At 37.7% G+C, this 27,750-nt stretch overlaps 3 protein-coding genes across 8 annotated transcripts in view; 1 reads left to right on the top strand and 2 right to left on the bottom strand.

Annotated features, from left to right (window-relative positions):
• Positions 1–10,319, bottom strand: part of LOC133529247 (bromodomain-containing protein 1) — a 42,880-nt gene extending 32,561 nt beyond the window's left edge. The window contains exons 1-10 of the mRNA XM_061866935.1: positions 9,559–10,319; positions 8,832–9,071; positions 8,210–8,353; positions 6,992–7,085; positions 6,184–6,285; positions 5,010–5,148; positions 4,399–4,594; positions 2,201–2,420; positions 1,141–1,237; positions 161–338 (exon numbers count right to left, since the gene is read on the bottom strand). Of these exons, the coding sequence (XP_061722919.1) occupies positions 161–338; positions 1,141–1,237; positions 2,201–2,420; positions 4,399–4,594; positions 5,010–5,148; positions 6,184–6,285; positions 6,992–7,085; positions 8,210–8,353; positions 8,832–9,071; positions 9,559–10,011 (1,863 nt within the window). The 5' untranslated portion in view covers positions 10,012–10,319. The remainder of the gene's footprint in view (positions 1–160; positions 339–1,140; positions 1,238–2,200; positions 2,421–4,398; positions 4,595–5,009; positions 5,149–6,183; positions 6,286–6,991; positions 7,086–8,209; positions 8,354–8,831; positions 9,072–9,558) is intronic.
• A 161-nt stretch (positions 10,320–10,480) lies between these two features.
• On the top strand, positions 10,481–15,490 carry LOC133529246 (uncharacterized). The gene is made up of 3 exons (XM_061866934.1): positions 10,481–10,839; positions 11,840–12,091; positions 12,630–15,490. The coding sequence occupies exons 1-3, from the start codon at positions 10,610–10,612 to the stop codon at positions 12,799–12,801; spliced, it is 654 nt and encodes a 217-aa protein (XP_061722918.1). The 5' UTR covers positions 10,481–10,609; the 3' UTR covers positions 12,802–15,490.
• A 23-nt stretch (positions 15,491–15,513) lies between these two features.
• The window catches only part of LOC133529241 (calcium release-activated calcium channel protein 1-like), an 89,310-nt gene continuing 77,073 nt past the window's right edge, over positions 15,514–27,750 (bottom strand). For all 6 annotated transcript variants that reach the window (XM_061866924.1, XM_061866927.1, XM_061866926.1 and 3 more), the window contains 3 exons: positions 22,439–22,705; positions 19,510–19,611; positions 15,514–18,495 (listed from right to left, as the gene is read on the bottom strand). In XM_061866924.1, coding sequence (XP_061722908.1) covers positions 18,350–18,495; positions 19,510–19,611; positions 22,439–22,705 — 515 coding nt within the window. In that variant the 3' untranslated portion in view covers positions 15,514–18,349. The remainder of the gene's footprint in view (positions 18,496–19,509; positions 19,612–22,438; positions 22,706–27,750) is intronic.

The raw sequence follows: 27,750 nt of genomic DNA, 5'->3' as shown, positions 1-27,750 counted from the left end.
TAAGTGTATAGCGGTCACCTCCAGCAGGTCGACGGGCTCGGTGAACACGTCGCTGTGGTCCCGCTGTCGCAGCAGCTTGTGCAGGACGGCCCGCTCGGGCCAGAGGGAGTGTAGGGCGAGTCACTTGTGTGCTAGACGGGTGTAAGTGTATAGCGGTCACCTCCAGCAGGTCGACGGGCTCGGTGAACACGTCGCTGTGGTCCCGCTGTCGCAGCAGTCGTAGCAACTTGTGCAGGACGGCTCGCTCGGGCCGGAGGGAGTGCAGGACCAGACGCTCCCACGCGCGGGTGTGTTCTGCCTTTAGGCGCTCGCGTTTCCGGACAAGTTCACATAGGAGCCTGTGGAAAGACTTTGATTAACATAAAACTTTCATGGTACTCCTGCGTAGGTATAACTTGATTATTCCATTAAATGAATAACAATGCCTCCCTCGCAATGAAGCCAACCTTTTAGGGAAAATTGATAAGCCTGCTTAAAGTTGCATATATTCAAGAGAATCTGTCGATTACTCCTGGGGCTGTATGCTAAATTCTAGATGTTATGGCGTCAGCGTACGTTAGAGTCCGCTAACTTTGCACTCACTTGAACAGACCACGTGAGGGAGTGTCATCATACTTTTATAGATTTTTGACATTAATGATGACATGGCCACACTTTGTCATTGCAAACGCCATGCAGAGTTAGCATGGTCAGACTCTAAGGACAATGGTTTCAATCCAATTTTGGTCACCGGAGGCCTTTGTGGATCTAGGGAACGCGTGAAGGTATTAAGATGAAAAAAAAAACATACACTCAGGTCTATAGTCCCCTGGAGCTGAGTAAAAATCAAACTTCTAAATTAACGTAAAATAAAAATCGGCCGAGAGCATGTCGGGCCATGCTCAGTGTAGGACTCCTTAGTTACCATTCTTTCAGAATAGGCTAAACGGAGGCTACTAGTAAGTATCATGTACATTACAAGCATAAGGGAGTTTCTTCGCAGCGCTTTGTACGTCTTTTTACTAAAAAGAGAATACTTTTTTTCAAAAACTCAAAAAACGGCTGGACCGATTATGTTCGCTATAGTTTTCGGTCACTCGCACTTATCCGATTTTTCTCTCTGATAAAGTGCACAGTGACTGCACTTTGCACATGACATACCTAGCTCTCTCTAAATCTTGGCGTATCCTTTGCCAATACTTCAGTTGGTTGCAAAGCTCTCGCACGTTGACCGTACCATCTTGAATGCCTCTGGTACCTGAAAAGAAAAACCTTTTAAGAAAACAAGTAACACTATTGTTTATGACACTACACGTAACGGAATTAATAAACGGGACATTTGAGGGCAGCTACCAGATCCCGTGCTGCTACGCAAAAATGGTTTTAGGAGACCTTGTCTTAGTTTTTAATTATTTTCTTAGATGATGTCCGAATAAAAGAGATGTATATATTCACAGACCGTGGCCTCTTAGACTCGTAATGTCATGTTATTAAAGGTTAGATTGGACAAATCTGCACGTCATCGTGGGATGACACGAACTATATGCCTATCAATCTCTGCCAATTGGATAAGTGGGCCATATAATTTAAAATACACTATACTTTTTTACAAGCTTTTTTTTTAACTTACCCTGTTAGTTTGTAAGTGTGGGTAAATTTTTTTTTCTTTTATTTATTTAGGGACTTTTAATCTGAAGATTACGCCAGTCCCATCGTACCTTAAACTAAATTACAATCAATCATTAATCACGGCCTGACAGTATACTGACTAATATAATTATACACAAATAAACATACCTGCTTTGCCTTTTCTGAATTTGGTGTCGCCAAGTTGCTTTGAAATGCGCGTACATCTAACCTATTAAGATTTACTGACTTCATCAATATTTGTCTTTTACCTTCGTTCCGCATACATTCCACCAATAAGTACATGTTGAACATCCTCTACAACATTGCAAGCTTCGCAGTTCGGGGTTAGCTCTTTTTTCATCATAATCCGAAATTTTTTAGAGGAATGTGTCCTGAACGAAGTCTTAATCCTATCTTAATCAATTTCCTACTTATCCTAGCACTCATAAACCAAGGAATATGAGGGGGTTCACATTGCAGGGTCAAATCTTCTAAGCTAAATTTGACTCGCTTCCCGATTTCCGAAATTTAGCATGCACAATATGTAAATCGAGTGACAATGCAATGGAGCTGATCAGATGATATAACTGACCGTGGTGTGTGGTGGCGCTCTGCAGCCGCCTCAGCAACGGCACGCCGTTCCGGCTGCGGCGCTTCAGCGTCCAGTAGGCCAGCAGGCGCTTCATGAGCTGCGCGCGCGCCGCGGGCGGGCCGTGCGCCAGCGCCGCCACCTCGGCCACGCGCTCGGCGGGCAGCGTGGGCACGAGCACTACTGGCGCCCAGGTGCGCTTCATGGCGAGGACGCGACGCGCCTAAGAGATTAATTCAAAATATTTTCACCACATCAACTGGTAAAGGCCCTCTTGATTGTTCAAAAACTAATGAGAAAGTTGCATTTCACCCACATGTAGGGCAAAGTAATCAAATGCAAATTTTATTGAATGGTATTTTTTTTATTACGTATATTGGATTTGATTTGATTTTTTTGGTATTTCACAGTTATATTTTCCTCGCGTTGGTGTGGAAATTTTGTGTGTTTTACTCGGAGGCAAAGTTTGTCTAACCCTCGTGCCTTGAAATCCTCGCAACGCTCAAGATTCTACTTCTCGAACCACTCGCTACGCTCATGATTTAATTTTGGAATCATTCGCTTGCTCTGGTATCAATAATAGCACAAGCGGTGAAACAACAACTTTGCTCCCTTGTAAAACAAATAACTATTTCATCACACTTGCTCAAAAAATATCTTATTTCATGCAGGAGTGCTGAAGGACAAAGGCTTATTTTGTTCCCGCGAGAGTTATGGATTGTGAAAACAAAGCTATAACTGCCTAGGGAGTTATAGCTTTTTTTTTAATTATGTCACTTATTCATATAAACCAAGTAGCATAAATGGGTTTTACTTTTAAAATACTGACGTTTATAATTTAATGTGTTTGTTTATGTTTAAAATTATTTAATTTGATTAATTTAACAGTCGTTTAAAATATTTTTACATAAATTTCAATCGTGGCTGAATGCCGAATAGGTAAAATGGCGGACGAAGGTTTGATATGTCCCCGTATTTATGAATTATTTCGATTAAAATTTAGTTTTTTCTTCGCAAGTGTGATTAAAAACATTGTGTGTAATTTAGTTTTTTCTTCGCAAGTGTGATTAAAAACATTGTGTGTAACTCCGGGGGTGAGAATATTGCATACCCCCCTCGTTGCACAATGTACTATAGAATAAATTGTTTGAATACAACAGATTATCTACGACTTCCACACTAAGCTATGCCTGTATCGTCAAAATCATCTACATGCGTAAATTAACCAAGCAACGGCGGTTTGAAAAATCAGATACATAGTGCATGTAAGCTTACAGCTATTAAATAACACAATATAAAACAAGGTCAAGAATTAGAATATTTGAAGCAGATGAATTAAGTGGAAGCAGAGTGTTCCGTAACTAATGATTTACTTGTTGTAATATTTAATGTGAACGACTATGTGCGATGATGTGTAATGTGTGTAAGGGGCTTGGTGAATATGGGAATATGTAAAATGACATGTAGGAAAAAGTGTTGTGTATTGTTTAGGATAGCATATCCTCAAACTCCTTAAGTGAATGGCAGCAGAAACTGTTGCATTAAGGATTTAGCCTTCGGGATTATTTAAGGATTAAACAAGGTATATAATTTTTTTAATTTTTATTTAGAACATACTGGAATTTGTTTTCTTTTCATGGATTTAAAAAGAATTTGGCTTCATTATTGAAATAGCTTTACCAATATATCGCTTCAGTTTAATTGCACATCACCGTAGGTGGATCTACTTGGGTGAATTTCATATAATTTTCTTGACACATTTTCTCCTATGATCTAGGTTTTATGCATCCTGGTGTTGTAATATGTATGCCTCTGTCTGCGCAAACTTAAAAATTACTAGATTTTAGATGTAAATCTAATTGTTCTTGCAGTCTGCTATCTTGGACTGGTCCACTACTGACAAACATTCCTGTTTTATCTTCTCCCATCCTTTCTGCCTTATAACTGACAAGTCTGACGGCTTGGCATCACCCTCGGCCTCCGCAGCCCGCCGTTCTTGTTCCACGTGTGCTATAACAGTACGCCACCTTGAACTGTATCGAGTAAATAGCATACTTGTTTAATCTTCTCCCGTCCCTTCTGCCTTATAGCCGACAAGTCTGACGGCTTGGCGTCGCCCTCGGCCTCCGCAGCCCGCCGTTCTTGTTCCACGTGTGCTATAACAGTACACCACCTTGAACTGTATCGAGTAAATAGCATACTTGTTTAATCTTCTCCCGTCCCTTCTGCCTTATAGCCGACAAGTCTGACGGCTTGGCGTCGCCCTCGGCCTCCGCAGCCCGCCGTTCTTGTAGCACGTGTGCCGGCGTGTGCGCGTCGCAGTACGCCATCTTGGCGACCTGGACCGGCTGGCTGGGGTCCCGCCCGGCGCCTGCCGCCTCCATTTTCATGTATAATCTGGGAAAGGAATTAAAACTTTAGCATAAAACGATTCTGATTACTGAGGAGACCGTTGTGGTCTATGTCGGCGCTTACTTAGAAGAAACGCGGTTTCTACGACACCCGTATCATATCTTAAAAAGACCCATTAGAAACTGTAGGTAATCTTTCATTTGGCTAGTTATTAAGTATACAAAATTTAATTGGAAATGAAGCCCTTTGTTTGGGTTATCGTGAAATATTTTTTGGTTTAAAATTATACTTGTGAAAATAATACTGTTGAACAGTCAGTATCAATGCACGTACGTGTCACTATTATCACGGGGTTAACATTATTTAGATGTATCTTCTTGACCGAATATACGTCGAAATACGAAAATAGTCGATCGCTAATAGTTTTCGCGCCCGCGGCCGGAGAGCTACATCTGCTTACCCAGCCTGTTGTGCGCAAGTGACATGGAAGGCAGAGTAGCAGTTGCTCTTGTGGCACTGGATGCAAGCGCCAGAGGCTCGCTGCTTGCACACCATGCATTGCAGCTTCCAGCGGGCTGCTGGGATCATCTCGATGGAATCTAAGATAGAGATATTAAGAACAAATTGATTGTTTGAGGGATTGAGGCAAGTGTTTGGCAGTGGCGGCGCAATGTAATAAAAGATAATGCACGCGTAATATTGTAGGTCGTAACAGTGGAAGAAAAATCCAAGTTGAAGCGGAACCAAGAAATTGTATACTTTTGTGAAAAATTGGAGAATAAAGTTCCTTACTTAATAGGTAAGTCCTTGGGAATCGCCTTATGAACACTAGTAAAAACTGAACACCAGCAGTCCAGCACCGAAGAATTGTAATGGGAGACGCGAATCCCTCATTCTCTCAGTTTCTATAGGGGCATTCCAGAAAGCGTCGGGGTAAGTGACGCTATTTTATAAACACTTCTTATAGAGCTAAAATGGTATATTTGGCATAATAACGTTGAACAACATTTAAATTCAACACTATACAAGGTGGCAAAAAAATATGTACATTCCCGTTGCCAGGGAGGTTTTGGGATTATATTTTATTATTTTCCTAATACATTAGAATTTTAAAATCGTAAAATATTTACGTGAATTGGAATAATTCATTGACATTGTATTTTAATTTATAATAATTTTGTAATTAATTATGCCTAAATTGTACATAATGTGACAGTGTATGATTAATACCAAATAAAATCTATCTATCTATCTATCTATACTGAGTAACTTTTACTATGGGACCAACTCCGAAATCGCGAAATTTTTTTTTACCCTCCCATAGAAAATGGACCAGCTAAAATGTATGAAACAGCCAGAATAGTTTTTGCGGTTGCGGGGTTAGTCCCATAGTAAAAGTTGCTCCTTATAAGCCCAAAACCTCCCTGGCAACGGGAATGCACATATTTATTGGCCACCTTGTATAATACAGAATACTGCAGATAATTAAGGTACCTGCCATACGCGTCACTTCTCTGACAAAGTAGACCTTTTTGTTGAATGCCCCTGCAATCCTCGGTCCCATTCTCCCCTTTAGGATTTTCGGATTCGGATTTCATGTTCAACCCAAAACCACAACGAGGCCATGAACTTACCAATAGGCTCCAGGAACACGGTGTTCGCAAAACGAACTTCAGGTATCCAGAGGGCGCAGACCACGTGGGCCCACGTGCCTTGGTCCGTCTGCTTGAAGGCTCCTATGACATGCGAAAATATTCATACTGTAAGCTCAATGTGGAAAACACCGGCATATAAAATGTATTGCTGGGAAGACCGTCTAAGGACAAGAACTCTCGTATTTGTATACTTACGTCGCTTAGACATAATCAGAAAGGAAGAGCTTTACCCCTTATGCTCTACCGATATTCTGTAAGTTGATTACTAGTATGTGTACAAGAACATTTGTATAGTATGTGTACAAATAAAATGAAGGAGGCCTATACCCAAAGGGTAGAGAAGGGCTAAAGAGAGAGAGAGAGAGAGTACAAAAACACCAGTTAAAAGCGACGAAATAGCTTGTAGACAGTCTTCCGATTGTTAAACATGCGCGTTAAAACACACTGAGGACCAGTCCGAAGGATTTATATTTCACTTCGCTCGCGACAGATCACAGTAAATAGATAGGTCACGCCGTCCGCCCCGCTAGGAAAATGCCGCGCTGTCTTGGACTGTGAAGACGTGCCTCGCCTGATGCATCGTGGTCGCGAGTGCGTGTCTCATCTCAAGCAAGCTCCGTCTTCACAGACCGCACTGTTTCGCGCGGGAATTTCCTCGCGAGGCAGCTTGTTCCGTGTGAACCTGGCTAATCATTCTATTTTATTAGAATAACTATTATTATACTTTGTGAAAATGAAAAACAGAATCGAACCTATGTAAATACTGTTGTTACTTTAACAATCTTACCTCCAGTGTTTGGGCAGAGTACGCAGTTGACGAGGCGAGATGGAGACTGCAGACATCGGCGGCACAGCCACTGACCCTCGGGTATGTATGGTACCTAGATAAAAAAAAAATGCATTGTTTAAATTTTCGCAAAATAAAACATTAAGTCTTCTTTCATTGGTCCTTACCATTGGCAACTTTGTATGGAGCCTGGTCCAAAAACCAACAGAGATGAGAGTTAGGTCATTAGATAGGTATTTTTATGTACTTAATTTCGTTTTATTGGCACCAAGCGGAATTTCATTGCCAAACTGAGATATAAGTGTTTTAATCAAAATGTCCCTTATTACTGATAAATACTATACTGACAATAGAGTTAAAAATGTACCTATGTTTTTTTTTTGTGTCAAATTCCATATTTGCGTGTATGTAATAACTGTAATAAATAAATAAAAAATAAAGTAAGTGAATACGTAAAGTATGAATTGTTTCAGGGCAGATGTTCGCGCACCGCTTCAAGGAACCAGTATATGCAGATATCTCAAACTTGCTATGGAATCCAACTTGGTGTCCATATAATGAAATATAGTAGGTAAACAGAACTATTAAATAGGCGGGTCCACACAGGACGAGCATACGCGTGAGGCAATTTCCTCGCGCACAAAACGGCCAGTGTAGACGTGCCTCGGCCGAGGCGCCGCGCGCGTTTTCTTCGCACGAGCACGACAACTCGCAACTCTGTTTGTTTTTGGACCATTATGACGCATAGACGCATTATAAAAATTGAGAAAGTTGTCCTATCAGTTGCAATAAAACAAGCAGGGATGTATTATTTTTTAAAGAAGATGTAGTTAGATAAAGATAAGTCTTTAACTATTTTGATTTTGGTTACAATTTATATGTCATAATTTCATAGAAGTTTGACATTAAAAATAATACTAGCACTGCATATGCATGTGCTATCAAAATTGTTGCAGACTTGTCTTGGTCTGACTCTATCTACATATTAACTTCTGATTGCTGGCTGGCAGAAATGGAAGGCAGCAATGGGCAAGCTTTTTAGCTTGCCCATTGCTGCCTTCTGCTGCCTCTGATACATGCTTGAATTATGTTTTCAACAGTAATTACTTTCTTCAAGCTAAATATAGTGAGGACAATATTTAAACCAGTTTATTAAGATGGGCTTAGCTTAAATGTTGTGGAATCTTTTCTACCTTTTGAATTTTTATTGGGACCTACCCCATAGCAGTCTTGATGCACAGCTAAGTTACACATGTCGCAGAACAGGATGACGTTGGTGTTCTGGCATTCACCGTCCATGCAGATGCAGCAGACTGCATCTTCATCTACCTGGGCCGCTGTTTGTTGGCCGGTTTGAGATGCCTGGAATAAAGAACAACAACATTGGGAAATGAGATAAAACTAAATGTGCCAAAGTGGTATGATTAACTATAATGATCTGATAACCATATGAACACATCTTAGTTTAATTGATAATGTATTTACTTTTATTTTTGAAATAAATAAATAAGTCAGAGAGAATTTATTTGTCACCTGATTTTGATTCTTATTTCAGAGTGATATGGTTCAATTTTGCATAATTCCTGACACCCTTATAAACGGTTATAGGAATGCCAAATATAATGAAAATGAGGGAGAATAGTCCCCCATTTTTGAGGAAGTGAGCGTTTTTATGAATAAAAAATGCAGCACTTCCCTATTTTGATATTTTGTACATAAGGTAGGCAAGTGACCTTAAAGTATTGTATGATCTCTAGCAATCATATTTGAGCCTCTGGTTTACAGCAGGTTTGCAATAATGAATGGCATGTAGAGAATACACACCATATCTTGTTTGTACCTGAAAGTAGGATTCTTTCTCCAGTCTATCCATCAATAGCTCCAAGGTATCCACTGAAACAGGCGGCAGGCCTTGCTTGACCCTCGTCTTGTTAATAATTTCAAGCCACGCCGTATCTTCCTCGTCCACATCATACTCCACTTCACCATCTAGTTCCTCGGCCGACTTTTCTATGAAGCGAATGTAGGCATTCGGCCGGGGAGGAGCATCGCAAACTCGTTCATTGTAATCCTCAATGAGCTGAAATTTTTGTATTTATAGCCTGTCAAGCCATTTCTGTCAGTAGAAAAAATTGGCGAATTAAATGTAGGTGAAGGGTTATTGTCTCATAAACAATTTGAGCTTTGCGCCTTTGACAAACTTGTTTGGCCACCTATATGCATGAATAAGTATGTATTCTAAAATAAAAACTTGCCTTTATGCAAAATGCAAATACAATCTGATATCAAATACAAAGTTCTAGTTGGTTATTTTTTGCTGTCTTTGCTAAATATTGTTGACTAATGTTTTTTTTTTAAATCTTTATTTATTTATTGAGGGTTATTAAACAAATGCCACCCTCATAGTGGCTCTCTAACAAAACTACACCAGTCTAACTTTCACTATTTCTATGTGCTATGATATCCATGATGTTGACACATGTTAGTGACTGTCTTAAAACATTACTGTTATTATGAATAGTATAATGCACACCTAACTTATATTGTTAAAATACAGTAAAATTTACCTTGAAGCTGGCCTCAGGCAATTTAACATGCGGTTCAGGCGCTGGCTCAACAAACGGCACTGGTTTTTCAAGCTCTGCATTCTTCTTTTGCCAATCCTCAAGCGACATTATCGGCAGGGGCTGATCTATAGGAATCCTGCTAATTTTGCCATCTATCTCAAACTGGACCACTTTCTGGGCTTCCGCAAAAGTTAGGGCTTCTTTAGGTGGACTTTGTAGGGCTATATCGCCGGTTGGTACTGGCGCCCGCGTCGATCTGCCCTTTTTACGGTGGCTAACAGAGGCCGGGGTAGCGGGCGTTGGATTATCATGATCGTAGTTCACCAGGTGATACTGCAGCCCACACAAACTCTTGTACACTTTGTCACACTTTTCCAAGGGACATTGGTAAGGTGGAGGCCGGTTTTGACGGAGTTTTTTACAAAACTCTAGAACGTCGAAGTCTAAACCCATTTTGAATCAGACGTGTTGTGACCCACTTCATACAATATAAACCATTTTAGATGGGAATAAATAAGAATACTAGTCCGCACGAGTCATATAAACACTACTATGTAGGAAAGCAGTTTGTAAACTCGATTTGTATTGGTGAAAGGCGCAAAACCAGTAAAGTTAACAAACACGAGAGCAAGGCAAGCGGCGCCCGATTGCCAATAAATGTGACAGTTGTTGACGAGTGCCGTGTTGCAATTAAAATAAAATATTCAAATGCGGCAACTCTCCCTCCACTTTAATATTTTACAATTACAATATAATTAATTAAAGATAATATTCTTTTAATAAATTACGTGCTTTATCATAATAAAAAAGATGTCCGATAATATTGCTTTTTTTTTGTCACCCAAAGTCTATGGTATCTGTGCCACAGATGTTCAAAGAAAGTTCAAGAAATTTCTATAACCCAAAAAAGTCTATGGTTTAGGAAATGTCAGTTGTTTGTTATTGTCTGTTGTGAATGCCTGCGAAGGTGTGAAAGTATATAATTTCCTTGAAAGTGCAAGTTTTTGTAAAGTGTGTTGATTTTGAAGTGATCGAGAATTGGGTTAAAACAATGGATTACATATCGTTTTCAAACTATTCGTACGGTGACAACGACGACTACGCTCACGAACCGCACATAATGCCCGTGCCTTCGGGAGGACCATGGAATATGCAGGGATTGTCTTGGGGGTCGCATTCACCGCCCCAGCTGGTGCAGTTCAACGCTCAAGTGCCTCAGCAACCCCGGTTTTCTACAATAATGCACTGCAAACGGAAAAGTTTGGATCCAGAGCCATCAATGTATGTAGATATTTAATTTTCATTTGCAGTTTCATTCATCCATCTAACTTTTGAATCTTTACTTTTCGCACCCCACCAGGGTGTCTTCTAGCTTTAAATTGAGGTCAGAGTTAGACCAGGCTAAGTTGGCAGCGATTTTGATACCATAGGCTGTACAAGTGTTATTTTAAACGTCATGATTTCATAGAAGCTAGACGTTTGAAATAACATATGCAAAATTACTGAATAAGGCTTTTTAAAAGTTTGTTTATGTTAGGCACAGTCAGCATCAATAGTAGCAGATGAAACAACGCACCAAAAGTATCTGGTATTCCAGATAACTTTTCCAAATATAGATAAATCTCTAAAATTCACGTTCAAAAGTATATATTTTACAGTCTTAATTTTTTTTTTTTGATACACTACCAGCTCTTGGAGCTGATGCGTTATATCACAGCACTTGTGTTTATTAGAGTGTTCTCTCAACCTTACATTCTGGCTTGATGTGTATAGGTCTTTAATATTTGGAACATTTTAGTGTCCAGATAAGATTTTGTATGTCTCAATAAGATTGTCTCGCTTCCTTCTGTTGTAAGACCTAATTCTTGAAGCTGTTCATATGGCTTGTCTTTCAATGAAGCAACCATTTTAGTTGCTCTTCGCTGTACTTTTTCCAGCAAAGTTATGTCCTTTTTAAAGTAGGTTTATTGTTCTACATATAGAACCATCTCTTTTTGTTAAGCTGTTACAAATGGTAGATACTTCTGAAGTGTTGTTTGATCTGCTATTTTTGATGCTGACTGTGCTTAAGAAAGCAAAAGAATCTTAATAATTGTATATGATTTATAATTGTTACGTATTTGCTGTGACTTATTTTTCAAAAGTGTTTTTTAATAAAAAGACAAAAAGATTGCTTACCTTCTTTCTAACGCTGTAAAAAACTATAGGATAGTTCAACATTTTAAGTTAATAATTCCATTGAGAACATTTAGACAATGAAAACACTTTACTCTCATTTCAGCCCTGCAAAGATATATATAACTGAAGACAAAATGGCAGATCACCTGAACGGTCTTCATCTGTCTACAGACTATAGAACACACCACCTAGCCAGTAGTAATAATTCTATGAGTATGGATGCTGGGCTCATGGACATGGACACTCTGGCCACCACTGATGTCAGAGATAAATTAAAAGGACACACTATTGTGCTCTCGGAGGAGATAAAGAAACTTACGGATGAGCCCCTGATACCTCCTGCGCTAATTGAAAGGTAAGAACAGTTTGGTTTTTCCACTTAAATTTTACTTTTTACACCATATAAATAGTTATGCTCATGCCAATAGGTGGGTCCACACATATGTGTGTCTTTCTGCCATTGTGGGCCATTTTTAATTTATACCAAGGACACCACAAAGGAGGAACTGAAGCTGGTGGTCCCATTCATTACTCTGCTAGGTGATTGTCTCTAAGTACATGTAACATTGTATTTCTTTAAAACAGCTGTTGAGTTACTTGAGTTACACAACAAGTATAACTCAGGAAAAACTGTATGTAGCAAAAGAACTCGCCTAGTAGGTAGCTGGCAGTGAATGAGTTAAAAGAATTACCCGGTAGAAAGAGATGCAAAACAAGTGTGAGGTCAATGTTTAGCTCCTCAAAGAAATGATTTAGAGGATACACAAGACAAGCCTGTGTTAAAAGTCCTTGATTTACAAAAAAATATGATAATAATTATCAAAACCAAATTTTTATGGATGGAGATTTATTTCAAATTGTTAAATTGCCAAAAACCTAACTCCTTATTACAGGTTAGAAAAGCCCTGCATGTCCCTGGTTGTCTGGCAGCCCAAGGAAAGTGTAGTAGACAAACTAAAGGGTACTACTTCAGAGAACAGAAGAGAAGAAGAAGAACCAAAGAAACGTAATGGTGTTCTCGTACCTGACATGGGCATGGATGGAGAAATGGATGTGGAGATGTAAGTTTAATTCTGGTCTTAGATGTAATTTAGAGTTTAGGTTAAATTAGTAAGGATGTTTGTGAGTACAGTTGGTTCAATTTATAATTTTTATTTTTTTTCGTCCAATTTCAATAAAGTTTGGTGGATAGATAGATTTTCCTATTCTGTACAATACAGTATAAACGCAATTTAAATGACCTAAAAAAATCTTCCATTAAGTTACGAAAAAGTATGGTGTTCTCGTTCAACGGAATATATTTTTTTTGGGACAAGTTGTGAAAAAAAATTATTCGTGTCAAGAAAATTTTCTATAACATTATCCTAATCAGAACACGATACCAAACATGGCCTTAAACGGATCCCAACTATATTTATTACACCAGGTGTCACCAATTAGTTTATTTAGAGCTCGGGTTTTTGAAATAAAATGTCCATTGCGTCTACTTAAGTTCATTAAATAACCAAATGTAATGTGTGTACAGCAGAAAATAGGTCTGGATACGGCCTGCGGTCCGCAAATTTTGGAATGTGATAATTATTGTATTAAATTGATCCAACTGGCTGTATCAAAAGCAGCTTAGCAGACTGAAGAGTGAATGATACTTTGAAAGGTCTTTGATATTGGATACAATGTTACAAAAAAAATGCTGGCATTTATTTTGTTGTTTACTTTGTAATCATTACTGTAATTACTGTATACTGTATTTTACTATTTGCACTTGAAGTAAAAATCACTTTAGCTCAATGAGCATTAACTCGTTTATCCTTTTATTTTAATCTGAAGTCTTCAACTTTCAATTCCGTACACGGCGGGAAGAAGTTGATAACTCGAGATATAAAATGGAACAAATTTGAACTTAAAGTAAAATTATATAAGGTTCAAATTTCTTCATTTTTTTTCTCTCTCGAGTTATGAACTTCTTCCCGCCATGTACGGAATTAGTCATATGTCCAATTATATACCTTATTGATTACATGCTTTATCAGGTGAAGCACATTTCTTAAATTGCCAACATATGAATAAAGAAATTCAATGGAGCTTTATTTATAAACTCCAAAAGTCGTTAATAACAGATGTGTTCACGAAAAAGTGCCATTCCTGATGTTAGCCCGCCTGAACCCATATACGATATCTTATACCAACTATATAAGATTCAATACTGACATATGATGTCACTGGGCACCGAGGGGTTACTACAACACCAATTATTTAACTTTGACAGCTTATTTGTTTAGATTCAAAATTACGCGCAACTCGAAATGCACAGAACGATATGAGCTATGCCACACTGCCGTAGCGCCCGTAGCGCGGCGCCGCGTCCAATCCGCCCTCGGTCCGCCGGTCGAATGCGGAACCGACGCGGAGCGGTCGCGGGGCGGAATACACAATATTTGTTTAGTTTCAAATTTATTGTTTTGTCCAACTATACAAATGTAATTGAACATAAATAAAACCTGAAACTTATTTAAAATACATGCCAATTTACCACATTGCAAATCTATCAGTATGTATATGTATTAAATGTAGCTTTATTAACAACTTCTCTACCTTTGTACCTACTTGTAAAATATAATATACTACCACCTGAATCGATTTTTGTATATAATCGTATAGTATAGTAGCTAAACATTTTCGTATACCTAGTTGTAATTTGAATCTTATGCCCCATTAATATAAGGTTGATATTATTTTTAAACTTGGTTTGATATTGAATCCTTTTTAAGCTGAAGTAATGTGATGAATTGGTTTTGATTTTATTGGTGAGATTTTTAACTGGTGGCACTAAAGACAGACCAACGAAACAAAATAAAAAATGTAAACCTAGTGTGCCTGGCCGAAATGCCCATCGTTCGGTCCATAGCGAACGATACGCAATGTCTTAGTTCAGTCGCACTTATATATTTCGTTCGCTACGTTGTGAATGATTGTCATCTTGGCTTGGCACCCTGGCCTACTTTATCAATCAATCAATCAAAAAAATCGATATCGAGCGATTGATTTGATATCTTCTTCCGTATCTCGTACGCAAGAATGTCGTCAGCTGGTTGACGAAGGCGGTTACGGCGGTTGAAGGAGGATATCAATATTTTGGCCACCATTTTGTGAACCTTTTTGTGTAATAATTTCTACAAATAAAAATGTCCAAAACTGGAAGTTTGCTCGTTACGTTAGTCTTATTTTGGTACTAGATATAGGATATAGAGTACAGAATACGATAATGTCATAAATATATCCAACCTACAATTATTTTTAATGTTAGACCAAGCCAACTCTGTGGCGATTTTGATAGTACGGTCACGTCTGAAAATATCGATACGGGCAAAGTGCCAAAAATATGTATACACTACCCTAATATATGGGCCATAAAGTCCTGCATACATATTTTTGGCACTTCGATCGTATCGAAGTATTCAGACGTGACTGTACAGGCTATGTGTTATTTTAAAACTCAAACTTATATTAAATTATGACGTTTAAAATAAATTCTAATAGTCTGTGCTATCAAAAGTCACTGCAGAGTTAACTTGATCTGACTCCATTCAACCCTATAAAAAATTACCGTTATTTTGTCTGTTCTGTATTAGCGTCATGTAGTTTGTGTTTATTTGTTGTAATTATGTTCGGATGAACGTCGTTATAAAATACTGCTTTGACGCCGTCGTGATCTTATGTTATGTATGAAATAAGAATAAACGATTTTTTATTAAAATTTCTTTTATTTTTCACAATATCTTTTCGAGTACATTAGCTTAATATAATTTAATAAATCTTATCAAACTCTGTAGAATACTGATTGACAGATCAACACTTAAAAACAAAATTCAAATACTTCGAATTGCGATTTTATTAAATTATCTACTTACATAATAGGCGTATTACACTATGCAATACAAGGAGCAATACGGTTGAACGGAATAGTTGATAAAAAATGTGTAAGAAAAAAGAAAAGGGCCTTAGAAAGGGTTCCGGTACATCGTACCCGGTGTTCGCGAAGTGAAATAGCCATTCAACTCTCATATTCACTCATTTTAACAAATATTCATTTATTGTGTAATCAATAAGGCCGCGGTCTGGACGCAAGCGGCGAGCGGCAATTAAGGCCATTCATACATTGGACGAGCGTATTGTATTGAGCTTTTGTCCAGTTCGCGGCCTAACTCATAGCTCAGTAAGGCCGAGAACAGGACGCGCGCGGTGCACCCCTCGCGCCGCCCGGTTCCGAGCGGCACGATCAAAATGTCTATATAATACAACCTATCTTGAATGAACTTGTTTTGGACGACAACGGCGGCAACTTGCCGCGCCGCGTGCGTCCAGTGCGTGGACTTAGCGTAAGTACCCTTTTCTTTTGCATAACACATCGTAAGACGTAAAGATACAGCACCTGATGGGAGCTATTGCCCTTACATGATAAATATTCGTATAAACTGATGTCATATAATGTATTACATTTTGTCTCTTTCTTAAATTTGAAACAGAAAGAGATAAATATATGAATAACATCACTTTTAACGCTTATTTACTAAAAAACAACACTTTTAGTCTATAAAACGAAGTCTTAACCAGTCAAGCATTTCTACCAAAGCAATATGAACCGTCGCTTATTCATATAAGGTTTAATTTCAGTTTGTCATTCAATGACTGGCGTAAAATGGCGAAAGATGCCCATTTCTTAAGACCTCCAGCTTTTAGATTCAAATTTTACAGTCTTTGTTGTTTGTACGATAATTATAAGTAGTAATGTAAATAAAAGCTAAATGGAAGTAGCCCGGAAAACGTTGAAATGTTTCAGAGACGTAGTAGAATCGTTTAAAAAACGCTGGAGTAGAAATCCCTAATTAATGAAAGATTTAGATTAACTAAATATTCCAGTCACAGGCAAATCACAGAATGAGATTGCAACCTTAGGTTGGTACGGTCACGTCGGAAAATATAGATACACATTAATATATAAATCGTTTTTTTCCCGGGTAATATGCGCGCTGGCAGCCGATTGTCGTAAGCGCTCGCCTCTAATGGGCAATAAGATCGTGTATACATATTTTTGGGACTTTGTTCGTATCGATATTTTCAGACGTGACTGTACAGTAACCTATATAATATCACGTTTGGCTAATATATGAAATTAGCACCCTAGTAAAACGTAAGCGTAATGTCAATGAATGAATGAACGAAAGATTAACGGCACGAAACCATAGATTAGTGGATAATTCCGCGGATAAGGCTCTTATTCTTTTAAAAATAAACTTCAATTTATTTCGATTTTCGAACATGTTGTCCGCTTGTCTGCTTCTGCTGACTAGGTACAGTCAGCATCATAGTAGCGAATGAAATAACGCACCAAAAGTATCTGGTACCTCGGAATACTTTTCCAAATATATAAGTATAATATGTTTACAGTTCGCGTTCAAAAGTACCTGTTACATATCACTTTCTGTTAATAATTAGAGAATGGTGGATACTTTTGTAGCGAAGATCCGCTACTTTTGATGCCGACTACCTACATAATTTTTACTTCACGCGCATTTTACCAGTTTAAAATTTCAAGAGATCAAGCTACTCAGCTAGCGTGGCAAACAATCTAGGTGGTTAAAAAGTTATATCAATTATCAATCTACATATTTAGCTGCCTGCAGCACAATTGTTTGTCTTTTCCTTAACTTAGTTAATAAGATTTGTAACTTTTTATAAATAAAAAAATATATTCGTTGAATTTAAATGATCACATGTTAAAAGGGTGAATCAACTTTTTTTGTTTTGTTATCCTGTCCCGTTGTCCAAGGGACAACAGTGGCACAGTTTGTTTGAAGAGACGTTGTATGCCGTTCTATTAACATGCTTAGTAGGGGGCCCATTATGGACATTGGTTATAACGACCACAAAAACGCAAGTTTAATACATTTAAGTACCATAAAATCAGTATTTCAATGAACTTTTGTCCCCTGGACAACTAATCGTAACCATGGCAACAAGTGACGCTAAAAAGTTGATTCTCCCAAAAACTTTATTTTGTTTGAGCTTCTTTGTCTTTTTGACACTTTACGCTTCGACAGCGATGATGCGAGTTAGTGATTGTGACGTTATCAGATCTAGATATAATCTGTTCACAAAACCCTATGTAGGTACTCAATTATTAATATTAGTCTTTCATAAAATGGATCCCTAGATTCGGCGAATTCCTACTGGCTCTCCATTGACCACCTTAATCTGTAGGTTTTTCAAAAAATATAGCAACCTTAACAGTCCTGAGGGCCTAACGCGTAAACCGAAGTTCGCAAATTGCGGCAGGCCTTCTGGCCGCCCCTTTATCGCTTGTCGCCTTGGTTGTCACGTTGTGACAAGCTGACACGTATAAAATTGCGAGAGTAACGTGACACGATTTCGTGATAAACGATTTTCATGCGTGTTCTCCGTATGATAAGGATCTGACCGAGTTTTTGGTCTACTTTTTGCATTTTTTTCGAGAACGATTTTTTATTATCTATACAGCCCAGTTTAAACTCACGATGTTTTACCCACACATTAAAGGTTAAACTAGAAAATCCACATAATTCCAGATTCCAGGCCACTAGAACATGTTGACTTTCACAGTGGCCGTGTCTAGTTCCCTCTTCATAGTCTCCAGCTGCTCGATGTCTTGCACCGACGCCTCGCACTTCTGTACTACTAGCGAGTGGTAGAAGTGGATCGCGAATGCCACGAACACTATTAGCACTGAAAAGAGATAGAATATGTTATATGGATGTCATTCCAGATCTAGAGCAGAGCCCAACTGGGGAAGTACCTCCACCTTACAGAAAACCGCAGCCAAGTAACTTTAGAACCTACTCATAGTGGAGCTGCTTACCATCAGGCGAGCCGTATGCTTGTTTGCCACCGACGTAGTATAAAAAAAAACATATTTTCACATCACCAATTCGAAAACGGGCTTTTTCTTCCCAGCTAGGAGGGATTAAAGTGGCACTTTTCTTTCCTGCTAGGAGGGATCAAAAGAACACTTCTGTTCTAGGACACAATTTTTTTATTATTTGCAATACTTTTTTTGCTTGAAAATATTTTGAAATATAATAATTATCATAGGTGATGTGAAAAGTAGTATGTGTTACATGGTAGCAAAATTATTTATCTCTTGGGCGTAATACATTTAAATACCTCACAACGCTCAGGATTCAATGTACGCCCTTGCCGTAAATATGTCATTTTGCTCCCTTGTGACACAATCTACTATTTAGACCTCGTGAAGCTTGTTAATTCTTAGTGCGTTTGTGTTTAAGATTGCTTGACGGGTTTTTGAACACTTTCACTATGCTCAAGTTTCTAAAAGAAAAATCGTTTGCTCTTGACGTTTCTCAAAATTAGACGTTTCGCAGCATTGAAGAAAAAAAAAACATTAAGCTTTTTGAAACTTTTGTTGCACAAAAAAAAACCTAACAATTCTTATTGATATGATACAGCTAGTAGATAGGTATAAAGATACACTAATGGAGAAAATTTATCTATGAGAGGAAACGAAAGATTTTTTTAGTTTTGTTTTATATGTAGTTTGTAGTCTGTTCGTCAATTATAAGACTAATTATTCTGTATATACCCCGCATAGATAGATAAGGTACACTCAGCAGTTACGGACCGTTTGTCCATAGCGACAAGTGACAAACAGACCATCGACATAATGTGGCCACCACCTATGTACATTTAAATTGCCATAACATTATTCATAAATTCAATTACCTGGTATCACTATCACAGTAGCTGCTGTAGCCGCAGCGAATGAGTAGTCCCAGAACTTCACCCAACATAATATGGCGATTTCCACGAGGAACAGGAATAGACCTACGATCAAACATACATTTTTACGACTACCATCTTAGAATACACGGTTAGACCAAGAAAACTTTGCAACGACAGACTGCAAGTGTCATTTATAGGTACATTATAATTTCATTGACTTTTGACGTTTAAAATAACACTTCCACATTCTAGGCTATCCAAATCGCTGCAGACTTATCTTGGTCTATATGTATGCGGTTATATTTGCCACAAACTGTATGAAGATGTGTTGGTAATTTACCGCAACCGCAGACATATTGTATGATAATTATTGATAAAAGGAGCATTCCATGAAATTGTCGGCCGTACAAACGCGATCTGAAGATTTGTAGGTATATAGTAATTCCATGACTGAACCAAAAAACCACAGTTTTAATTGGTTAATTATATTGAAACCAATTAAAATTGCAGTAGCTTTCGTTAAATACATAGAAAACATAAAGGACGAATTGGACATTTAACTTTTAAAGCATAAAGTGGTAGAAATTTTACAGGTGTTAGTGAAATATCAAAAAAACTCCAAATTTTCTCTTAAATGTTCCGTGATTGGTGGCGTTTCTTTTTCTGTGACAAATGGTAAAGAATATACGCCGGAAAAATTACTTAGAGTTCTATTCTCTGTATTTTCTACCTGTGTGAGTTATTCTAAAGTTTTATACATTCCGGCTTATGTGATGCCGCTGATTTCTATAGGACAGCCAATTTTTTTTGCGATTTCGGCATTAGCCCCATAATTAAATTTTGTTCAGTATGACCTATAAAGTCACTACGCTAAGCAGAGTTTTGCCGGTGATTAAAATTTCACCCTGTATTACTTAGACTTTTATTTCTCGATTACAATAAAAAGTCTTTAACCTAACTGTTCCATAGTGTTTGCCATGCAGTAACCCACGTAGCCGGCAATTACTACCAGGAAGGTAAAAGATTGACGTCATACAGCGCGAATCGTGATTATTGAGACACGACAGCTGAAACTGTTTTTGTAACCATTAGGCGGCACTTAGCTGCAACTTCCGCTCTTTACTTTGAAATTACTCAAATGAGTATACAATAGTCACAGTTTTCCCATCACTTTATGTCATAAACATATCATATTCGTACTAATATTGAAATGGCACGACCGGTCTAGCATAGTCGGTTAGTGACCCGATGGTCCTACGTTCGACTCCTGCCCTTAGTATTTATTTGTGAGATGAGCACAGATATTTGTTCCTAAGTCATGGGTGTTTTCTATATATTAAAGTATTTATATACTATATATATGGTCGTCTGAGTACCCATACCTAACACACCTAAGCCTTCTTGAGCTTATTGTGGGGCTTAGTCAATTTGTGTTATGTCAAATATAAAAAAATGCTAAAGTCCATGTCTAAAACTACTCAACCGATTTTAATAAATGGATGTTGGGAAGTTAAAAAAAAACTTAGGTTCTCATATCCCTTCCTGTGTCCTTAAGTTCCTCAAAATCAATCACGTAGTAACAATTAAGGATGTAAAAAATTAACTAACAGGCATTGTAAATTATTTTTTTGCCCTACGAGTATCATTTTTAATATTTGATTTTAAGTATTATATTGTAAAATCAAAACAATAAACTTAAAAAAATACAATGATTATTACGCAAAATAAATAATTCTACTTTTAAAGATTTCTACTTATCGTTAATAAACAGTAGTATCCGCAATTTGGGCCGTATCTTACAAAGTTTTTTTTTACAAAAAAAAGTTGTCGATTGAACTGTCAATTGATGTTCGTTAGTTGTGTATTATTTAATTGTAATTTCTTTCATTATGTTTTATTGCGGTAATTAAACTGAATTGTTAGAATACCTCAAGTAAATATGAGCGAAATAGTGATGTAGAAGGTTTTCATTTTTTCAGATTGTATTTTTACCTTCCCAATTTTATGTAATTTAATGCGCTTTTGAGTCCCTTATTATGCTTACTACGTTCAAGAGATAATTAATAATTAATTAAGTACAAATTTTGATCTGCAAACTTTACGCACATGCTTCTCTGACTAACCTTGGCCTGAAAATTGCTGTATCGTATTAAAAGAAATAATAAATAAATAAGTAGATATTATAGGAACATTCTTACAATGCTTACCCTGCCCATACCCCTAAAAGCATTCATGAGGGCATTGTCGGCGCGGCTGGTCGACACAACAGGAGACCCCAGGACTGGCGCGTACCTCTCTCAACGCATCTCTCCCTTGCGATACAGAGAGGTAACGCCGCCATGTCATATTGGTCCATGCTGCAGGCCGACTTATTGGACAGGGTGTTCTCTATGTAATTGGGTTTATTATTATTTTGTAGGAAAGTATATTTTTATTTTTCCTTTGTTATTTTCTATATTTAATTTTATTTATAGGTTTAGCTAGTTTTTATTTCATAATAGTATTATTTAATTTGGTTAGTTTTATTTAATTTTAACATTATTACACAAATTGACTAAGTCCCACGGTAAGCCAATAAGGCTTGTGTTGTGAGTACTCAGACAACGATATATATAATATACAAATACTTAAATACATAGAAAACACTTATGACTCAGGAACAAATATCTGTACTCATCACACAAACAAATGCCCTTACCGGGATTCGAACCCAGAACCATCGGCTTCATAGGCAGAGTCACTACCCACTAGGCCAGGCCCATAGATAAAAGCATTGATACCTATTCGGCAAGTGTGTAAATATCATTATCCTGTGGGCAGGATGGGTCACTTTCTTAGATCACTTTCGAGTTAGGTCACGTCCTGAGTGAGTGAGTCACTTTCGAAGTAGGTCACAAATAAAGCCATTAGATTATTAAGGGATACTCACCTAATACTGTACTAAACGCCCAAGCGAGCTCAATGAACCCTCTCATTCGTTCATGCGGCGATTCTCTTAAAGCTCTCGCCGGGGCCCCTGGCATCTCCATCTTGCTCACAGCGTCGATGTGTGGGAGCAAGTATGTGGATATCATCAGGGCGAATATGTGGACGGCGACGAGCACCGTCGTGCAGACTGCGAACATCACGAAAAGCCATTCTGGGACGTTGGTGGGCTCGTTAATTTGAAGCTCCACCATCGCTACCATTGCGAAGCCTGTGGAAGAAAAGTTTTAATTTAGCACATATGCCACATAGGACGAGAAGCATGTGCCCGTGCTCGTGTAGGTATGGGCATCCTAATGTTAACCTAATTTTAAAAGCCGCCCCTGCATGCACTGAGCAGTAAATAATTTCATTGCTGGCCAAGCTACGATAATGTGGTTGCGCGTTCATAAAATTAGACTTATTTAATCAAATTACTCGAGCAGTCTAATTTCCCATAGTGATCTAAGCCATATCATTACATAAATACGAACAATAAATATTTACGCATTAAAAATACTTTTAGTCATGGCCAAGTCATGGCGTCATAATGTCACTTATTTTTATTAATTTTTCATTCTGACGGTTCTCATTAGAAAGTAACAAAATGAACGAATGATTTTCGGATAACTAACCGCAAACTGGTAACAATGTGTGCACACGGCGTCCACACTTTGTGACCAAAATGTGTCTACGTCGACTTTTCCCCATTTCTGGTAACAGTGTCGCAACGGCGACGACACTGCGACCAAAATTGTGATCGGAAAAACGGTGTCAACACAAATGTATCGACACTGTGTCGAAACGGCGACCGAAAATGGTTGTATGGGTATGGAATGGACTCCCAATTCAACTATTATTTTCGAACTATAAAAAAAATGGCTCAATCACGTGCCGCCGCGCTCCCATAGCAAAGACTAAACGTGGCGGGTGGTGGACTTCGTGCGTCTTTTGTTCTAAATTTTTGTCTATTTTCATTAATTATTTAAGTTTTATAGTAAAAAAAGTATTATTTTAGATGGCTTGTAGAAAAAGTATTGTATACAATAATAATATAATCAGGCTTTTCATTCTCGTACCTTTCTTAAAAGACGGTACTCGACTCTAAAAGCTTTCTTTTATATCACGATTGTATAAAATACTAATATCTTATCTTTGTTTTTATTTCTTAATGTTTAATATTTCACTCATATCTTCAATACTGATAGGTTAAAAGTGATTTTGTATATTTCTAGTAATCTGTTATTCATATTGAAAATTTTTGTTTGTACAAATTAAATAAAGCTTAATATATTTCCTATAAAAAGGTCATAATAGTGGGACTTTTGTCTTAAAACGAACCGTTTTCACAAGTTGTCATAATACCAATTTTTGTTTTAATCCCCACCCATCAGTATCTTTAATTTTCATAAATTAACCAATTTCTAATGTTTTGTCGCATCAAAGTTCTCTTAATAACCATCTTTTAGAATTAATTTAAATTAAAATTGATATGTCATTCACAAAGTATAAACTCAATTTTTTGGTATTGAAAATCAGAGGCCACTTAGCACGGCAAATTAATAAATGAATAAATATTTATAGGTCATATTACACAAATTAACTAAGTCCCACAGTAAGCTTAATAAATAAATAAAAAATAAAATAACAAATAAATTCCGGTGAAAAACATAAATACCTGCGTATTTATTTACCCATGGGTAGGTTAATATCGGCTATACACCGGGTAAATTACCGCCGGTATTTACCCGGGTAGTTACCCGTCCCAAGTGGCATTTACCCTATTCATCACGTTGTTTCCTCAACTTACTTTATAACTTAAAAAAGTAAATGTGAACCTTCATTGCATACCCAATTAATGTAGCTTAGTACTATAATAAATTTATCCTTATCATAATCGTACATAAACCAAATTAGGTACCACAAAAGAGGAAAATATGCAGATTTTTCGTCATACGGGAAAAATAGAAAAGGAATTAATAGTGAATCCCCGCGTGTGACAGGAATACTAAACAAGACAGTAGTCGGGCTCGGTATTTCTGAAATCCCATTTCAACGGGCTTATGTCATAAAGTTAGATAAGGACTGACCAAACATCAGAGTTGACATTGATGTTATATAGAACTATTATAGAACACTTATCCTATGACAAACGCTGTTTCGTAGAGTATTTTAATCTTTTTGAATGCTATTAACCAGGTAGGTAAATAAATTATAGTAACGTAAGTAATTTAGTAAATATATATAGTAAGTGTAGGTACCTAATTAGTCAAAACACTTAGCTAACAATAATAATCCTGAAGGGTTAAAGTGGCGATTGTAAAATCAATAATTGTATGTCTTTTCCATCACGGAACAATGGTGTTACGGACCTTTAGGAGCCGTGCGTGGAACCGACGCCAACTCGTAGAGGCCCTTTTGACACATTATGGAAATGTGCTTACTTACACCGAGCAGATGCGCAGAGGCAGCACCCGTCAGGGTGTAAGGACTATTGAGAGTTGATGGAATCTAAAATTAACCAGGCTATTAGATAAAAGCGATGGACTAAATTCAGTAATTGTTATTGTTAATTCATAGTGGGTCAAAAAACATTAATTTCTTACTTATCGGCAGCAAATGAAGACCAATGGTATAAGACATTTCTGGAGCGTTGGCACAGGGTAACTATGTAATTACTTCATACATTTCCTTGTTCGTACTTGTGAAATAGCGTAGTCTTCCTCTCATTGCTTTATGACAACATCTTCAATGGATTATACTAATTAAGATAAGGGGCCACTTTTTTGAAGTAACTATTATAACAAAAATCCTTGACGTGATTTTGAAACGGTTATTTTCATTAACTGCACGAACTTTTACGTTATAACATTTTTTTTTTTTTACTTAACAGTTGGGATCTCGACTAGTGAGCAACCGTAACCAATTATCTGGTGACCAAGAATAAACAGAGTACCTACCTAATATTTAATAGAAACCCTTTAAATAATAATTAGAATCAGGCGTATCGCGGAATAACAAATAGTATGACGTGTTTCTTACGGTACTTATTATATTATTTACGTATTTGTCGCGGATTAGTAAAGTAACATTTTTGTTTTAAGAATGCCTTTAAGCTTAGGATGCTAACTAGCAATATGAGGGTAGTAAAGTAAATATTACAGCCCTATTGTTAGCGGGCTCCTCATCATCAGTCCAGCCAAGATACACTAGACTTCCACTGTATATAAATTCACTTGTCAGTAGCTCCGAGGTGGTGGCGGTGGCTTTCAGCTTGGCCCGGAACATGTGTAGTCGCCTCCAGGACAATCTGCCGGGCCATAAATTCGCGGGCTCCTCGCCAGTCCAGCTCGACCCAAGATAGACTTCCACTGTATACAACGTGTCCCAAAACTCAACGATAAGCCGGCACCAGAGGATGGAGCTGCTTATGATTAGTCGAGAAAAAATAAGGAAAAAATATATCTCAATTATTTTAGAAATTATAGAAAAAAAATGAAATTCATCGAAAATCGACATCCCTAATGGTATTTTTAACGACCATGTCACAAATATTCAAATATTACTGTTTTTTTTTTTGTTTTTGGAAACTTAAGTAGCCCTGCTATCTAACACAGTTCTTAAAAATACCATAATACATGTAGTTTTTACACAAAAAATAATCAAAATTCATTTTGTCCCTACAATTTTGAAAGATTTTTTCTTACAGTCCACTTTCAATCATCATGGTGTAAAAAAATAGTATCGACACCACTATGGCAATTATTTTCAAAAGTTGACGCAACTAACCAAGATTCCAAAATGGTATAATACTTTAGGAAACCTAGTCACAAAAAAAAACAACGAATTTTTAAACAAGAATCGACATTATTTAATGTTGGCGGTAATCACTTTTACTGTACCCAAAAAAGGATTTTTGTTGTTGAAAAATGTTGAATAAATGCAAAGAAATGGTACAATTTTTTTTCCTTTTTTTTTTAATTCATTTACTACATTATTAATACTACAGTAAATGTTCAAATTGCCTGCCACCGGCATTAATACAGACATGACATCGCCTTAGAAATGATCGTTTTATCCGTCGTGCATATCTTCTACCATTGATATGATCCGCAGCTTGTGTGATTTTTTGGCGAAGCTCGTCCAATGTTGCTATGGGTTTTGAGTAGATTTTGTCTTTAAGACAGCCCCAGTAGAAGAAGTCCAGGGGGTTCAGGTCGGGCGAACGGGGTGGCCACAAGATAGGACCAAGTCGCCCGATCCAACGCCCTGGATACTCTTGGTTTAAGTATTCTCGCACTGCACGGGCATAGTGAGCTGGGCAACCATCATTTTGAAACCACATGTTTTGTAAATCACGTAAAGGCACGTCTTCAAATAATTCAGGCAAGTCGTTTTGTAAAAAGGTCAAATAGCCATCACCATTAAGGTTTCCTTGTAACTCAAAGGGTCCAATTACATTTCCATTTAAGATGCCCGTCCATAAGTTAACCTTGAATTGATACTGAGATTTGTCTTCTCTCATCAAGTGCGGATTTTCATTGCTCCAACTATGTAAGTTGTGTAGATTTGAATAGCCATCTTTCTTGCAGGTTGATTCATCCGACCATAGAACTTTGTCTAAGAATTGGGGATCTTCCCTGTGCTTTTGCAGCATCGCACGGCAAAATGCGACCCGATGTGGATAGTCCCGCGGTAGTAACGTCTGCACACGCCTGTAGTGATATGGGTGAAGTCTGTGACGTTTTAGAATTCGATGTGCAGAACTTTTTGGTATTCCCGTAGCTAGTTCTATGGCACGTACCGAGGTAGTTGAATCGTTTTCTATTTCATTGAGAACTTCTTCATCGCGTTCCAATCTAGGTCTTCCAGTGTGTCTCCTGTCAAATGGTAAACGACCTTCCGCAAAGGCTTGATGTACATTAATAAACACTCGATAATCCGGATGTCTTTGAACATTTGGGTACCTTTCTCGATACAATCTGCTAGCAGCGTTAGCATTGCATCGGCATTCTCCATAAATGAGATGCATATTAGCGTATTCCAACGGTGTGTACGGTAGCGGCATGATAAACGCTAAACAATCCAGAATACGGAAAAAGTCCAATACACAAAACACAATCACAGTCCAAAATAATGCCAGGTCAGTACAGTTTGCAGATCACCAGTCCAAAAAGCAAAGCCAAGAGTTGTTAGTATGAGAGCCACATCAATTAATACGGAACGGTGCACAGCGAACAAAGGATCAGAGTGTACTGACTTGAAAATTGTATTAAC

This window comes from Cydia pomonella, chromosome 20 (genome assembly GCF_033807575.1).
Source record: "Cydia pomonella isolate Wapato2018A chromosome 20, ilCydPomo1, whole genome shotgun sequence".
NCBI classification, from domain to species: Eukaryota; Metazoa; Arthropoda; class Insecta; order Lepidoptera; family Tortricidae; genus Cydia; species Cydia pomonella.
The sequence above is the reverse complement of the archived record's forward strand: the minus strand, read 5'-3'. Positions and strand labels throughout refer to the sequence as shown.

What these genes read in the sequence shown, in the direction of transcription:
- LOC133529246 (XM_061866934.1), top strand. Translation starts at nt 10,610, where the DNA reads ATGGATTACATATCGTTTTCAAACTATTCGTACGGTGACAACGACGAC. An exon ending in TTGGATCCAGAGCCATCAAT is followed by an intron (nt 10,840 to 11,839) that starts GTATGTAGATAT and finishes CTCTCATTTCAG; the next exon opens with CCCTGCAAAGATATATATAA. An exon ending in CCTCCTGCGCTAATTGAAAG is followed by an intron (nt 12,092 to 12,629) that starts GTAAGAACAGTT and finishes TCCTTATTACAG; the next exon opens with GTTAGAAAAGCCCTGCATGT.